The sequence below is a fragment of the Anopheles stephensi genome, chromosome 2, assembly GCF_013141755.1.
Source record: "Anopheles stephensi strain Indian chromosome 2, UCI_ANSTEP_V1.0, whole genome shotgun sequence".
Classification (NCBI taxonomy): domain Eukaryota; kingdom Metazoa; phylum Arthropoda; class Insecta; order Diptera; family Culicidae; genus Anopheles; species Anopheles stephensi.
Genome location: NC_050202.1, coordinates 15370553 through 15386486, shown reverse-complemented (window position 1 = coordinate 15386486; position 15934 = coordinate 15370553). Strand labels below are relative to the sequence as shown.

At 45.1% G+C, this 15934-nt stretch overlaps 1 protein-coding gene across 16 annotated transcripts in view; it reads left to right on the top strand.

Annotated features, from left to right (window-relative positions):
* LOC118505772 (ryanodine receptor) overlaps window positions 1-15934 on the top strand; it is a 40658-nt gene that overhangs the window by 5604 nt on the left and 19120 nt on the right. For 5 of the 16 annotated variants that reach the window (XM_036042043.1, XM_036042042.1, XM_036042040.1 and 2 more), the window contains exons 2-10: window positions 4418-5028; window positions 6882-7085; window positions 10784-10861; window positions 11118-11306; window positions 11373-11572; window positions 11634-12158; window positions 12218-14288; window positions 14366-14446; window positions 14816-14915. In XM_036042043.1, the coding sequence (XP_035897936.1) occupies window positions 4975-5028; window positions 6882-7085; window positions 10784-10861; window positions 11118-11306; window positions 11373-11572; window positions 11634-12158; window positions 12218-14288; window positions 14366-14446; window positions 14816-14915 (3502 nt within the window). In that variant the 5' untranslated portion in view covers window positions 4418-4974. Of the gene's footprint in view, window positions 1-4417; window positions 5029-6881; window positions 7086-9363; window positions 9379-10783; window positions 10862-11117; window positions 11307-11372; window positions 11573-11633; window positions 12159-12217; window positions 14289-14365; window positions 14447-14815; window positions 14916-15934 lie in introns of all 16 variants that reach the window. The other 11 variants (XM_036042038.1, XM_036042037.1, XM_036042030.1 and 8 more) reach the window with 3 other exon arrangements.

Sequence of the window (15934 nt, the reverse complement as noted above, 5' to 3'; positions counted from 1 at the left end):
TGAAACATCACACGCTTTGCTAGCCGTTCCGATAACCATTCTCATCACACACACACTAAACCATCCAACCAGTTTTCATCCCAGCAGCATCGATTTTCCGGATAATCCGATTAGGGGCAACGCTGGCGGGCTGCTGACGACCGAGAGCTTTTACCTCTTATCTCTTGATTTTCCTCCCCAAAATACAACTTTCACCGACAATCATCCCTCCGGAAGGATAAAATCGATTCCGCTTCGTTCCACTAACTCGTGCGGAGCGAAAATGTCTCGCTAAAGCCAACCCCCATTGAAGGAAATTTTGTAAACACAGCACAAAAATAATCCATACAAATCGATTTTTGGCCTTACAATCGACTGCATTCGTTCGCTCAATTTCACTTGCAAAATTGACCTCAAATCTTACTGCGAGGATCTGTTGACATGTGCACGAAATGTAAGCGCCAACTGCAATCGGTGTGATCGGTGTGCTTCCGTGTCTCGCGTGACTGGATGCTATTTTCGTTGGCAGACTAGCTCCACGCCAGCGAGTGGGTGGTTGAATCGCTAAATGAAACAAAACGATTCCACTTTTTCAACTCGAGCACGGCAACTAGCGAATGACTAATGGTAATGAAAAGTCGTACTGGATGTTGCAAATCTTGATTAAAGACTTCCTTCCCATCGAGTTTTAACAAATGTCGTCAGACACTAACCTTGACCTCGTTTTTTTGTCCAGATTTTTTCACCGTATCCGGTCCGTGTTGTAAATAAAATGGAAGGAAAGAGAAATAAAACATACATTTTATAACACTGCATACCCCGGGGTATAATATTTTTTCCGATCTCTCCACACTGGATAAGTGCCATAACAATATTGAATGTTTAAAAAACGATTTCTCGTTATTCTCGATAATGCTTTCGCTTTCTTGTGCCTTCGCAAAACCCACCCGGCAGTTCATCATTCAATGCCGTACACGATGTGCAAATATTTACCCAACGCGGCTTAGCTTTTCCGAAGAATGACACCATACACCGAAACGCCCATAAAATAACGCCCAACCGACCCGAAAAGCGATAGGATGGAACAAAAGTACAAAAAATCAACACTACACCTTCCGTTCGTGTCAGCCAACGTCTTAAGGTTCCGCACCATCGACCAACGCAACTCGTCTTTATCGTAAGACAACGACCGACGCCGATGCTACACGGTTTTGCCCGGCTGTCTTTATGTGCGCTGGCACAACTGGTGGGCCGTTCTATCCTTGCTCTATACACATCCTTCCCAATCTACCAGACGATTCGGCTTCTTCCGGCACTATCTGTGGAGAAAATAAATGTTTCCCACCGGCTAGCCCAAACCCTTTCCCGAGCCACCAAATTCGCACATTATTCCTCACATAAACGAAATTGCGCACCAAAAAAACTATCGCTGCTGAGAGGTTCATGGCAGCGGCTTAAGCTCGTTCCGCAACAGAACCGAAACCGTTGCGGTGGAACCCTGGGAAAATCTACGTGCAATCAAATTCGCTTCGAATACTAGACTACCTACATGGGAAACTGTTGCTTTGCTTGGTTGAATGCTCACACCGAATGGCAGACTTCCCACCCGGAACAGGGGAGGCACAAAAAAACACACACACAAGAACCGACACAAAACTCCGGAAAGGATTTTGTAGGCCATTTTTAATGCGATCGGTTGGCTGCCGGCACCGTAACAGCTGTTGCTTCAAACCGGCGGGCAACGGCAATCTGTCCGTTATGGCCAGCCGGCAACATAAATAAGGCGAAGTGCAAATGAAACTACACCTACCAAAACAAACGGTGGATAATTTATCCACCACCGTCACCGATTCCGGGGTGTGCGCCGCCGGGTAGGGTAGATTACGTATATGAGATATAAAATTAATGTGCTATGCATTAATGAAAACTGGCGGAAAGAGCCAATTTGTACTTTACAACTATGGTGTGGCACGTCCGTATTAAACAAGCACCATTGCGTTACAATTAGAATTTAAATTTTATGTTACTACACAAACTAGTGGAAGAAAATGAATGTCATTTAAATAGAAAGGGATTAACATAAAAAATCTTGTGATTAGTATAAACCTGAAAATGCTTTTATTACTTTTTTTTTAAATGGATATGTAAATAATAGTTGAAAAATAAATCAAATAGCACAGAGCCTTATGATGATAAAACAATAAAACATATAAATCATTTGCTGCTCTCTCACGAGGTCATGGTTTATCACTTCAGCCTTTCTTGACTAGGGTTATTCGTAGCAGAGTGCTCAGTCATTTCCGTTGGTAATTGACAGTTACAAGCATGTTTGAAATAGCTAGAAGCTATAGCCTTGTCACCCTTAGAGTCACTCAGACAGCCCAAGAAATCCTTACAATTCAAGTTCTTCTTCTTTTTCTGTGGCACTATCACATCCCATCCAGACCGCCTCCCCGTACGAAAGACTGACTACTTTTCTACGGGTTAAATTAAGTCACAGAAAGCCTGAAATGGCAGGACAAGACCCTTCGAGGTTGTAGTGCCACCTAAGAAGAAGGTTCGCTAGTCTTTGTTGATCATAATGTTTTTCACCGTCCTCCCAACCCTTTTTTAACTCAACTTCTTGACCTTAATAGGAAAAATTTAAGCCTGAAAGCTTCAATTTAATTTTTAAAAAGCTTAAGTTACAGCTTATACCAGTCCTTTCCGAAGTACTTGCCAACTTTTATATCTATCCCTTAGTATAAAAGACTATAAAGAGTTTTCTATCCACTTTTTTGTTCTAGATATCATTAATTTGGCATTCTGCAAATTCTGCATCGTTTGATCGGGATTTAACAAGTGTTCTTTGTGTCTTAAAGTTTTCCCTTGGCATTGTTGTCACATGTCCGGTTTGGGGCGGTCCGGTGGCCGAGGCGACAGCGGCGCCGGTCTTCACACGGCAGGGCCGGGGTTCAAATCCCATCCAGAGAGAACAGAAAGAACTTATCATGACCTTGAATTTTAGCATATTATTTAGTAAACATTATTTTATGTCCCAAATGATGTTCAACAGTCTAGAGGATGTCGATTCTTTATTCATTTAAAACCATAGTTTTTTCCAACTTCATCTTTTATTAAAACAACTTCAGCCGTAAAACTTAACCAGACCATACTTCAGAAATACGAATCTTTAATGCTTCAACTCAGAAGCTTGTTACCTTGTTTCGTAAGGGATGACCTGGCCGTATTGCTAGCTTTTTGTCTTTAAAGCATAAAATGTAAAGAGTTAAGTTTACTTAGGATAAAGCGATGATGTTTAAAGGCTTTCATAATTTTGTAACTCATCGGATTTTTGCAAACGCATCGGATAAAGGGTCCTACAATTAGAAATTTGTTCAAAATTAGTCGCATGGTACAGTTAACTGACTTGATTTTTATGAATTTCAGGCCTTTAAATGAAATCAAGCTGATTATAGTATTTAATGGAATGGATTTGACAAAAGATCCCGAAACTGAGCTATTGCTGGGTGCAGGCTCTGCTTATCAGCCAGACTATTATGTAGAAGTTTATTTTCATCTTCTTTAACGGCTATTCAGTTTATATACTGCCTGAGCTTAGAGTACAGAAAGTTCTTTCATATTAATAGGACTGGATCCTTCCTAGGGAAGCCATGCCCTGATAAGCTTTGATCTTTGAGCTTTAATAGTTCTACATAAATCTCTCAACTGTCAGAACAGTCTTTTATCAACAGTACGATTTGAGTTATGCTTCTAGGAAAAAAAAATGATAGCAAGCGTAGTGTATCACTCAAATTCAAGCTTCACGATTAAAGCTGAGCACCTTATTCTTGTATCTGCTCTGAATACGCCAACAGACTGTCATAGCCTTGGAAGATAGCTGAATTTTTTTTTTTCAGAAGGAGTTATCAATTTCTTAAATATTCCTGTAAAGATTTATTTCTTTTATTTTATTTAAGATATGCCAAAAATGTTGCCTTTCTTCTACATAATGTTTTAAAAGACTTTTCTTTTTTGTTTTAAGTTCACCTATAATCCTTGTTTTGTAAATGAAACTGAAACTATTTTGCAAATCCCTCCTATAATTAAGCTTTGTCCTCCGTCACCATTCGAAACCTAAACGACACTGATCTCAAATCAAATACCAAAAAGATTTATCAACAAACTTATCAAGCATTTCTTCTTTTTTCTCTTCTCTCTACTTGCAGTATCCCGTCCTGAAGCCAAACGCACCATCGCGCTCCGTTGTGCTAAATCTTTTCGGCACCAAACTTTTTCCCTCCCCGGAAATCATTCCCCGGTGTTGATCAACCTCGTTTTATCATCCCCCATTCATCCTCCGGTTTACGCGGGGATCTCCCCTATCCCCCAACACATAATTTGCAATAAATTGTACGAATTTGTACAAACCCTCTCGCTCGTTCTTGCTTCCGCACAGGATCACACGACGACGAAGTTCACGGTGTGCTACAACTCCTGCTACCGCTACTACTACTGCTGTTAGCTGCTACGATCGAACCGATTTCGAAACCGAAACTTGACCACCTTTAACGCGAACGTTATATTATACTCCTCGTTTTGTTCCACCCACCAACACCAACGTCACACATCAGCACCATCAGCTTCCACGCTGTCAGCAACGGTTGTGTCTCGCAGAAAGGATTAGTATGGCCGTCGGTGAATGTGTTCCAGCGGGCAGAGAAAACTAGTGCCAGAACAGTGTACGGAACAGTGAGAAAAAAAAATCCCCAACCACAAAAGACAAAAAAGACGACGAACAGGAGAAGCATAAATCTCTTGCGGAGTATAAAGCAAGCGAAACGCGGTGGCATCACCGCAGCTGCTGTCCAGTGAAAGTGAACTAACGTTCTTTCGTGTCGCTGCTGTGTGCTGCTGTGCTAACGCGAGGCAGCCGGGCAGCGAACTCATCCGAACTGCTCCGTAAAGGACGTGAAACCAAAAGCTGCCAAAATAGAGCCGTAGTGGTGCATCAACATGGCTGAAGCAGAGGGAGGATCCGAGCAGGATGATGTTTCATTCTTGCGCACGGTAAGTGCAACACCTTTTCTAATCACACCCTGTACAGCTATTTGAAAGCCTGACCTAACGATACACCTTGTGTCGGAATGGGATTAAATTAAGTTAGCAAAGGTAAATTTTCCGATTGAATTAAACGACCCGCCTGATCACTGTTTGCTATCGTTTAATTAGTTAACAAAGATATTATATCGTAAAATTTTATTACCCCATCCTCTATGCTCTCTATGCCGATGATTCTCATCGATGGTCCCTTTCGAATTGTTATGCTAAACCTCTTTCCTAAGTACCGGAACGGTTCGATTAAGCATTCATGAGCAGTACCAAGGTTTGCCACCCTCGGGTTCCGTTTTCAGCAGGGCCATAAACCAAACACATTACACAGAAATAGCTGTACCAACGCTTGCCATGCTACGAAAATTGTTTGCCAATTGTAGGCGCATTTCCGCAGCAGGCAGCATCAGGCACAGAAGGGCATCCGGTAAACCGTCGTCGTCTTTTGCACCATCAATTATTAAAGACTTTACACCTTTCGCAATGGTGGTGAGGTTTTATAAGATTTCTGCCGGTGAGGTTACAACTTTATGATCAATTTAAATGGCTAGTATATTGCTCTCGACACCTTGTGTGTGCCTCACGGTAATTTATTGGTAATTCAGTGTACAATATAACAATCATAGTTGTGGGTCCCTTGAACCAGTTGATGATAGTTTGAATTGCCTACTATTTAAAAAAATAGTTAAACATAGGCAAATTATGTACATTATACCCATGCTAGGCTTCAGACCCTATCGTAGGAAGACAGTTTAAAACAATCTTCCCTCATTTATCTAAAAATCTTAGTAATCAGTAGGTTCATTAACAATGCTTGTTAAAAATCAGATATCGAAAAAATTATGGTCTCTTTTTCCATAATACAAAAAAAAAGATATTAACATAAATGGTTATCTGACCCGGAATTTTGATAAAAATCCTGAAAACGATATAATTAAATATTTAAAAATGGATAAAAAAAACAAACTTAAGCGTTTCAAAATGATTTCATCTAGATATTAATTTACTGAAAATTTATTAAAAGCGCTAAGTGAACAAAAAAAATTAAAACACAAACGTTTACTGTAATATGCAAACCAGAACCAAGCAGACATAAGTTGCTAAAAGACACAACAGAAAAAAATCTAACAGAAAAACTCAGGATAAAAGCAAAAGTAATACACTAGAAAGGACTAGAAAATAAATGTGACAATTACTCCTAGAAAACATTAAATTAATAACGAGACCGTGTATTAAAAAAACAAAACTGAACCATTACAACAAGAAAATGAGCTGATCACGCCACCAGTAAACATCAAACAAACCAGGAGAGAGCATATGGAAAACACCTTCAAATGACTCTCGAGAGAAAAATGCATCTTTGGATTATCTTAACTAGCTCTTCTTTAAAATGCCGTGCAAGTATAGGACAATTTTTTCCTGTAAAGGAAAAGTATAGTACGTATAAAGGAACGAAAGAGAAGTCTTAACACATCAAAATTGACTACCTTTGATAACGTTTACTTAATTGTAACTTTCAAATACATTCATTCACCAATGATCATTACCATAAACCATGGCTCTATGGAACGAACTCAGAGAATCGGTATCCTCTGCACGTCTCCCATGTCCCCCAAATGTCTCCTTCCAGTCTACCTTTTTAATTGGACCATCTTGCCAACCGTATCATATCTACGGCCCGGAAATGGGGACTCATCAACATTATCATCGACTCACCCTCATCAGTGTGCGGTATCAATTTAACTAATCGTCTTGGAACTGTCCATTTTTTCTCTTTCTTCTTTGCATCAACTTCAACGTAACCTACACAGGAAGATATGGTCTGCCTGTCCTGCACGGCAACCGGTGAGCGCGTGTGTCTGGCAGCCGAAGGATTCGGCAACCGGCACTGCTTCCTGGAGAACATCGCAGACAAGAACATCCCGCCGGACCTATCGCAGTGCGTGTTCGTCATCGAGCAGGCGCTGTCGGTGCGTGCGCTGCAGGAGTTGGTCACCGCCGCCGGTTCCGAAACCGTAAGTATACCGTCCGCCGTACGTCACGCGACGGCCGCGTCAAACAACTTCCGTTGGCCCTTTAGGTTCTCGAAACGGGAGCTTCGCCACGTGGGGAGTGGCACATAATGACACCTCATCTTGATGCTCCTTTGGCAGTCAGTGGTGATGGTGCCACAGCCAATCGTACCCCATCCCAGTCCCGTTTGTGGTAGTTGTTGATTTGACTCTGCTCACCTCCACCGTCACACACGCTCCTAGCACACGAGTACGAGCGTTTTGATTTTTATCTGTCCCACAAGCACACATAGCATAGGTAGCACCAAATTTGCACAGACACAGCGCCCCCTTCACACACGTACACGCGCGTACTCTCTGCCTCAGCTCCAACTGAACCCTGGACGGAACTCGGTTCTGTCATCCTCGCACACATCACCATCATTCGTGTCTTACTTCCACTGCTCCGAGATGTGGCGTGCAGTAGTAGTTTTGCATAAATTATCGATTAGTTGAACCATCCGTTTTTGAACGCCTGTGACAACACCGGGTTGACACTTTTTGGGTTGGTGGCCCTTTTTGTTTGTGTTGGATGTAGCTTTTCTTTCTTCTTGCCCCGGTCCGGCATACATAATTCACACAAATATTATTCACACCACCTGTTCCGCTGTTTGGTCTTTCGGGGGTCGTGGTAATCATGGTCCTCAGAGTCAGAGTCAATTTGCATCGCACATTTAAATTAGGCCCGTCCGAACAGACACAGAAGGGACACGATCCGTTGGGATTACGAAAAGGGTTGTCCACATACAGAGCACACATACAGTTCGGAATCGCATGTACAGACACACACATAGGCCCTACTATTTTTGAGGCCTTTTAAGGCAGAACTATAAACGACACGAGCTCCCTCCCCCCGGTCACAAAACATCTCCACTAGATGGCGCCACAAATCATGCTGAAGTGCTGGTGTTTTTCTTTTTTGCTTTTTGTGCCAATGTTTGCCCACTTTTGTCCCCCCGTCCTTCAACGTCCGCTGCGCTATCCCTGTTGGTGGAACTTCAAGGCGATAGAAGCTTTTGTTCTTTCCGTTTCTTGTTTTTGTTTTACAGTAGCGTTTTCTTTCTTTTCTTCTCACCCCCTGTTGTTCTATTTTATATATGCCAAGGTTTTTCGATTTTACTTATTTATTCCTCTGATGTGTAAATTTATTTGGTAGTTCTTTTTGTTTTTGCTATCTCTCATGTTTGCTGTTGCAATTTTCTCCATTCCGTTTTCGTCTTTTTTGTTTTGTTTTTTGCTTACGGTTCATAGAGATTGATTTTCAAAGTTGTACCGGTGGGAAACTTTTTTTTTTTTTTGCTGCACCTCCTTCACATCCTCGCTCAATCCACCTTGGCCACCGTAGTTTGCCCAACTGTGGATATTGATCCACTAGTAGGATGAGTAGGACCTGCGAGTGGCGTTCGCTGCTCGCTTTATGGCCGTCCAGGTGCTCGTAAAAGTTGCACAATTTGCATAGGAAAGCGAAACCGGCGAGTCTTCGCTGAAAGCTTTCAATCACATTCCGTTCGAGATGAACCTGGCTGCCTGTGGAGAGCACGGGATGATGATACGACGACATGTCGGTCGTTCCTTTTGCCCGCTGGGGAACCCCATTCCCCGTGTTCCTCCCGTCGTTCTGCCCTGGAGCCATTCATAACAATTTCCTTCCGTTGGCTCCAATTTTTTGTCCTTATCTGTCACGCGCTCTCGAGATATTTACCATCGTCCACAGAGCGCACACACACACACATAGACTCGGCTTGAAGTGGGTCTTACCGGGCTGTGAATGGGATGGCTGGAGGGCCACGGAGCACGCGGATGATTTATGAGCATTTTATGAATGTCGAGGTATATCTCAGTCGTCAACCACCTAATACCTCCTAATTCCGGGGCCCTCAGTTAATGCGATAAAAATTATCCCACTGGTTGGTTTCGTTTTTTTATGCTGCCTTTCACCATAATTTGCGCACATTTACAGTGCGAAAATTCGTTGTGTTCCCGTCTAGGCTTTCCTTTTGATGCAATTGGAGCAATTAAATTTCTATCTCAAGATGAACCCCACAGGATTCAGTCTCCCCTTCTTTCTCTATTCCCTCCTTCGCCCTTGTGTCTCTTCTTCAAAAACAAAACAACTAAATAATGGCTGCCGGGCAGCGATGAACGAGCTACAAGAGGGCTTAGAATCTAGCCGCAAAAAAACGCGCCAAACCCACATCCGTTCTCATGCAGAACCCATTTTTTCGGCTTAATTTACTTTCAGGGAAACGATTCGGTAGTAAGTGGCAGCGTACTAAGCCGTGTGAAGATTTCATCCTATCTTCCCCCCGATTGTCGTATCTCAGAGAAATGCTAAACTGAAATTACAAACCCTTCCCTTTTGCTCTATTGTGTTTTCCGTTTTACTTTGTGTTGCTACGTGTTTTTGCTGTTTCTGTTTCTACTGTGTCTGTTGCCTTACGTTGCCCGTTGCCTAGCATTCATGTTTCATGTTTCCGTTCTTCCTTCTCATTCTGTCTCTACTTCTCTCTTTCTCGACACGCTCCTTTGCACTCTTTTCTTCTTTACTTTCTCTTTTTACTTCTTTCTTAATCCTTCTCTTTTTCTTATATGCATCACGCTCATACAAGTTTATTGGCTGTTAGTTTCGTTTTTGTTTCAGTTTTTTATGTTTTTCTTTTTCAAAATTTACTCACTTCATTTTACTAAACAATTTGGTTTGTTTTATTTTTTCTTAAGTTTCACTCTAAATTACTTTTCTCCTCTAATCTTTTCCTCTTCTTTCTTATCACTTTCCTATCTTTCTCATACTTCCATTCGAACAGCGTCCGCCTTTGTATGAGAACAAATTGTGCTTTCGGTTGGAAATGTAACGCTAGCAATGTATAAGCAGCAGTAAAACTCCTCTACAGTGTATATATTAGTATGTGAGGTTGCGCAACACGAACTTGTGTACATGCTTTCAGTGTCCCTTTCGTAGTATTGGATTGGATGTGTATATATGTCAGTCTTTGAGGTGATCGATTCTAGTTCTTCAATCGAGCTTAGCTCATCAAGAAAGCTGTAAGAGAGCTCAGTATTATACTGAGCCCTTGTAGGGTTAGAAAAGCAGTTCGCCCATCACACTTCACAAGAGAGATCTCATTATTTACTTAACACTCAAGTGACTTATTTTCACACCATGTTGCATGTTGAACACGACGGAAGCACCATATCAACGCATGATTGTACAGTTGCATCGATATAACAGCACTAAAAGAAACTTTGTACATGTGTCCCAATCTCGCACTTTCTCTCTCACGCAAGCATCGATAAATGACACATGCGTCCTAGTAGAATAGAATTGTTTGGATAAACCAAAAAAACACCCGTTTGTCTTGGAATGGAATGGATGTGCCCGTTAAATTAACACCATTAGTTTCATGTGAATGAAATTACCTTTGTTTAAAAAAACACAAACCAAACAACTTCCTCTACAACCGAAATTTTAACATCTTACAAATATGGCAGCTCCAAGAATATGCTGCTTGTTTCTGTCTTGGCGAATGGCGTTCCTAAACCGTGTAACCGAGTTTTTCACCATTGTTCTCACTAAAATTATGTTTTCCTTCTGTTTTTTCCGTTCACTTTCCTCTTTCTCTCTTAATCAATCGTACTTTTTTGACATTGCGTACGCATCACAGGGAAAGGGTACCGGATCCGGCCATCGGACGTTGCTTTACGGCAATGCTATCCTGTTGCGTCACAACAACAGTGACATGGTAAGTGAAACTGTTTATCATCGTAATGAATTATTCAGCATGTTCGGAGTGGGTTTATTTCGCATTGACAAGAGCTTCCGTGTCCAATCGCCGCGGGATCGCTTGCCAATCCAAATTTATTAGTGCGCCAATGCCAACAACCACTTGCTCGTTTATTTTTTGGCGAATTTCTGGCAACCGGTTGGGATGCGTCTATTATTAGACGCCGCACCGAGACTCGTTTTATTAAACCCCCTTTCACTGCCTTTCGCAACAGTACCTTGCCTGCCTGTCAACTTCGTCCTCCAACGACAAGCTGTCGTTCGATGTGGGTCTGCAGGAGCACAGCCAGGGTGAGGCCTGTTGGTGGACCGTACATCCGGCCAGCAAGCAGCGTTCGGAAGGTGAGAAGGTCCGTGTCGGTGACGATCTGATTCTGGTGTCCGTCGCTACTGAACGTTATCTGGTAAGTGAACTATCCGCATCGGGAATCCTCAACGTTATTAATCCCAATCGTCTAATATCATCACAGCACACCACCAAAGAAAACGATCTGTCGATCGTGAACGCTAGCTTCCACGTGACACACTGGAGCGTACAGCCGTACGGAACCGGCATTTCGCGCATGAAGTATGTCGGCTACGTGTTCGGTGGCGATGTACTTCGGTTCTTCCACGGCGGTGACGAATGTCTTACGATCCCGAGCACCTGGAACTTAGATCCGGGTCAGAAGTGAGTAACCTGCGAGAGTTCCAAGAATTCCTGCTAACCATACGTCTCGCCTTCTCCGCAGCATTGTCGTCTATGAGGGTGGTTCCGTAATGTCACAGGCCCGCTCGCTATGGCGACTCGAGCTGGCCCGTACCAAGTGGGCCGGTGGGTTCATCAATTGGTCGCATCCGATGCGTATCCGCCATCTTACCACCGGCCGGTACCTCGGGGTAAACGAAAACAACGAACTGATCCTGATGAGCCGGGATCAGGCCACTACCTCGCAGACCGCATTTGTGCTGCGGCTAGAGAAGGACGACCAGAAGGTAGTGCTGGAGGACAAGGATTTGGAGATCATCGGGGCGCCGATCATCAAGTACGGTGACTCGACCGTCATCATGCAGCACTACGAATCGGGCCTGTGGGTCAGCTACAAGAGCTACGAGACGAAGAAGAAGGGCGTCGGTAAGGTGGAGGAGAAGCAAGCGATCCTGCACGAGGAGGGCAAGATGGACGATGGGTTGGACTTTTCCCGCTCGCAGGAAGAGGAATCGCGTACGGCCCGTGTCATCCGCAAGTGTAGTAGCTTGTTCACCAAGTTTATTAGGTAGGTTAGACTGAGTGGGAAGAATGTCGTCAGTATTTAATCGACACTTTTGATTGCAGTGGCCTTGAGACGTTGCAGGAGAATCGTCGTCACTCGATCTTCCTGCAAACGGTCAACCTGGGTGAGATGGTCATGTGCCTGGAAGATTTGATCAACTACTTCGCCCAGCCGGAGGACGACATGGAGCACGAGGAGAAGCAGAACCGGCTGCGTGCGTTGCGCAATCGGCAGGATCTGTTCCAGGAGGAGGGCGTGCTCAACCTGATCCTCGAGGCGATCGACAAAATCAACGTCATCTCGTCGCAGGGCTTTTTGGCATCGTTCTTGGCCAGTGACGAGAGCGGGCAGAGCTGGGACATGATCTCGGGCTACCTCTACCAGCTGCTGGCGGCCATCATCAAGGGCAACCACACCAACTGTGCTCAGTTTGCCAACTCGAACCGACTGAACTGGTTGTTCTCGCGACTTGGTTCGCAGGCTTCCAGCGAAGGTTCCGGCATGCTGGATGTGTTGCATTGCGTTCTTATCGACTCGCCCGAGGCGTTGAACATGATGCGAGACGAGCACATCAAGGTGATCATTTCGCTGCTGGAGAAACACGGACGCGATCCGAAGGTTTTGGACGTCCTGTGCTCACTGTGCGTCGGTAACGGTGTTGCTGTGCGATCGTCGCAGAACAATATCTGTGACTTCCTGCTGCCGGGCAAGAATCTGCTTCTGCAGACCGGGCTGGTCGATCATGTCGCGAGTATTCGACCAAACATCTTCGTGGGTCGCGTGGAAGGATCCGCTATCTACCAGAAGTGGTACTTTGAGGTCACGATGGATCACATCGAGCAGATGACGCACATGACGCCGCATCTTCGCATCGGTTGGGCAAATACGGCTGGTTACGTGCCGTACCCGGGTGGTGGTGAAAAGTGGGGCGGTAACGGTGTCGGTGACGATCTGTTCTCGTACGGGTTTGACGGTGTGTACTTCTGGTCCGCTGGACGTCGCACCTGCGTAGTACCGCGGGAAGTGTCGGAACCGTTTATCAAGAAGGGAGACGTTATCGGGTGTACGCTTGACCTTAGCGTACCGGTGATTCGGTTCACGTTTAACGGCGAACCGGTGCAGGGATGCTTCACCGACTTCAACCTGGACGGTATGTTCTTCCCCGTGATGAGCTGCTCGTCGAAGCTGAGCTGTCGCTTCCTGTTCGGTGGCGATAACGGTCGCCTCAAGTTTAACCCTCCACCCGGCTTCTCGCCGCTCGTGCAGTGCCTTATGCCCCACCAGAACCTTAGCCTGGACCCATGCTTTTACTTCGGCAATCTGAACAAGAACGTACTGGCCGGTCCATGGATGGTGGAGGACGATTCCGCCTTCGTGCCGAAACCGGTCGATACGTCCTCCGTCACGCTACCGTCGTCGGTGGAAACGATCCGGGACAAGCTGGCGGAAAACATCCACGAAATGTGGGCGCTCAACAAGATCGAGTCCGGGTGGACGTGGGGCGAACGTCGGGACGATGTGTACCGCATTCATCCGTGCCTGACCTCGTTCGAGAAGCTGCCCGCCGCGGAAAAGCGTTACGATTGTCAGCTGGCCGTCCAAACGCTCAAGACCATCCTGTCGCTCGGGTACTACATCTCGATGGACAAACCGCCGGCCCGTATTCGTCCGATTCGCCTCCCGAACGATCCGTACATGCAGGGTAACGGGTACAAGCCGGCACCGCTCGATCTGAGTGCCGCCGTGCTTACGCCCAAGATGGAGGAGCTGGTCGATCAGTTGGCCGAAAACACGCACAACCTGTGGGCGAAGGAACGCATCCAGCAGGGTTGGACGTACGGGTTGAACGAAGATTCGGAGAACCTGCGCAGTCCCCATCTGGTGCCGTACTCGAAGGTAGATGAAGCGATCAAGAAGGCGAATCGCGATACCGCTTCCGAAACGGTACGCACCCTGCTCATCTACGGCTACAATCTGGACCCACCGACTGGGGAGGCGAACGAAGCGTTGGCCGCCGAAGCCTTGCGACAGAAGTTTGCCGCGTACCGGACGTATCGTGTTGAGCGGACGTATGCGGTAACTTCGGGCAAGTGGTACTTTGAGTTCGAAGTGCTCACTGCAGGACCTATGAGGGTAAGACGCAGGCGATTCTTTTGCGTGCAATTCAATTTCTAAAACTTTGTCCCCCTCCTGCTGTGGTGCTTCTATAGGTCGGTTGGGCAAGAGCTGACTGCAACCCCGGTACGATGCTGGGCAGTGACGATGCTTCCTGGGCATTCGATGGATACAACGTAAGTACAAACAGGTTCCACCGCTCCATACAGCATACACACCCATCACCATGGTTGAGGTAGTGTCCTACGCTCACGCTTTACGATCGAACCCGGGTTTGGCGTACATCACAAAACCTCCACCTCACCTTCTCGTTAAGACCAGTTCACCAGTTTAGGATGTGGGCAAAAAGTTAAGCCTCGCTTAACCGTATGCTAGGTGGTAGTTACTTGTCCGTTCACGATCTGATCCTCCTTTCATGTGATCCGATTATCTATTGATGTCGTGCTGTTTCTCCTTCAATCTCCCAAACACCTGGGCGTACGCCCCGTCTCCACACACGATGCACCTTACACTGTCCCGGTCCGCCTGTCCTGTGCCGGTTACAGGCGCGTAAGATGCATCTGCACACGGTCGAAGACTTTGGTAGACGCTATAAGATCGGGGACATCATCGGTTGCTTCGTAAACGTCCACGAGAAGAGCATGAGTAAGCCACGGCGCCTTGTAGCGTGTCTGTGTGTGCGTGTGTGTGTTGATTTCTTTTCTTTCTTACCTTCCGTTGTACAACTACTTATCTACTCGTTCGCCTATATATCTGTCCCTTCCGGCCGTACAGTGCTGTCCAACACTTTTGTCTAGCAATTTTCTGTTTTCCATTTTCCACTAGCCTCTACTCAAAAGTTCGCTCTTCGTTGGTACACAAACACACACACACACACACACGTCACATCCTTTCGTACTGTTAACCTCCTATCACTATCTTGTGTATGTTAAGTGTCGGTTTTTCGTTCTAAGTAAATGCAAAAATCATGTTCACTTTCGGTCCTCTTCGTTCACGCGCCATGTTTAGTGACTTCATTTTGTTTCGGTTTTATGTACCATTTTGGGAACAGTGTTTTGTTAGACTTCTCAGACATTTACTAAGACTTCGGAAAACTTCCACTGAGAATCTTCTTAATGGAAACCATCATCGAAATAAATGTTCAGAATCTTCGGAAATCTCCCTAATTATCTGATCGTGATAACTTTTTCATGTGGAGATTCTTCCTTCAATCAATACAAAATCTTCTTCTTCTTTCTGATTTTCTTTTTCTCTTTCTCTCTCTCTCTCTTTTCTCTCTTTCTATTCTGGCTTTCACTATTGGTTCCCCCCAAATCTATTCATCCTTTCAACTGTGTTAATAAAACTCTTGCAACAACCTTCCTCGACGAATCCTCTGCGCCGCATACCGACCTCCGAATGGTCATTCGTAAAACTCACCAATACCCGACTCAAATCGAATCGTTCGAACATGCAATACATGGGTACCGGAAATTGAAATCGAAAATCCAAAAACTTTGCATACCCATCTGTCATTCATCCGTACACCGATCTGTACCCTTTATTGACTAATGATTGCGTCCTTCATTCCATGTATTGGCATTAATACTGCGACACCACCGACCACCGCTCACCAATCGAATCCTAATGATCCAAAAATCCACTCCAAAAACGAACCGCAAAAC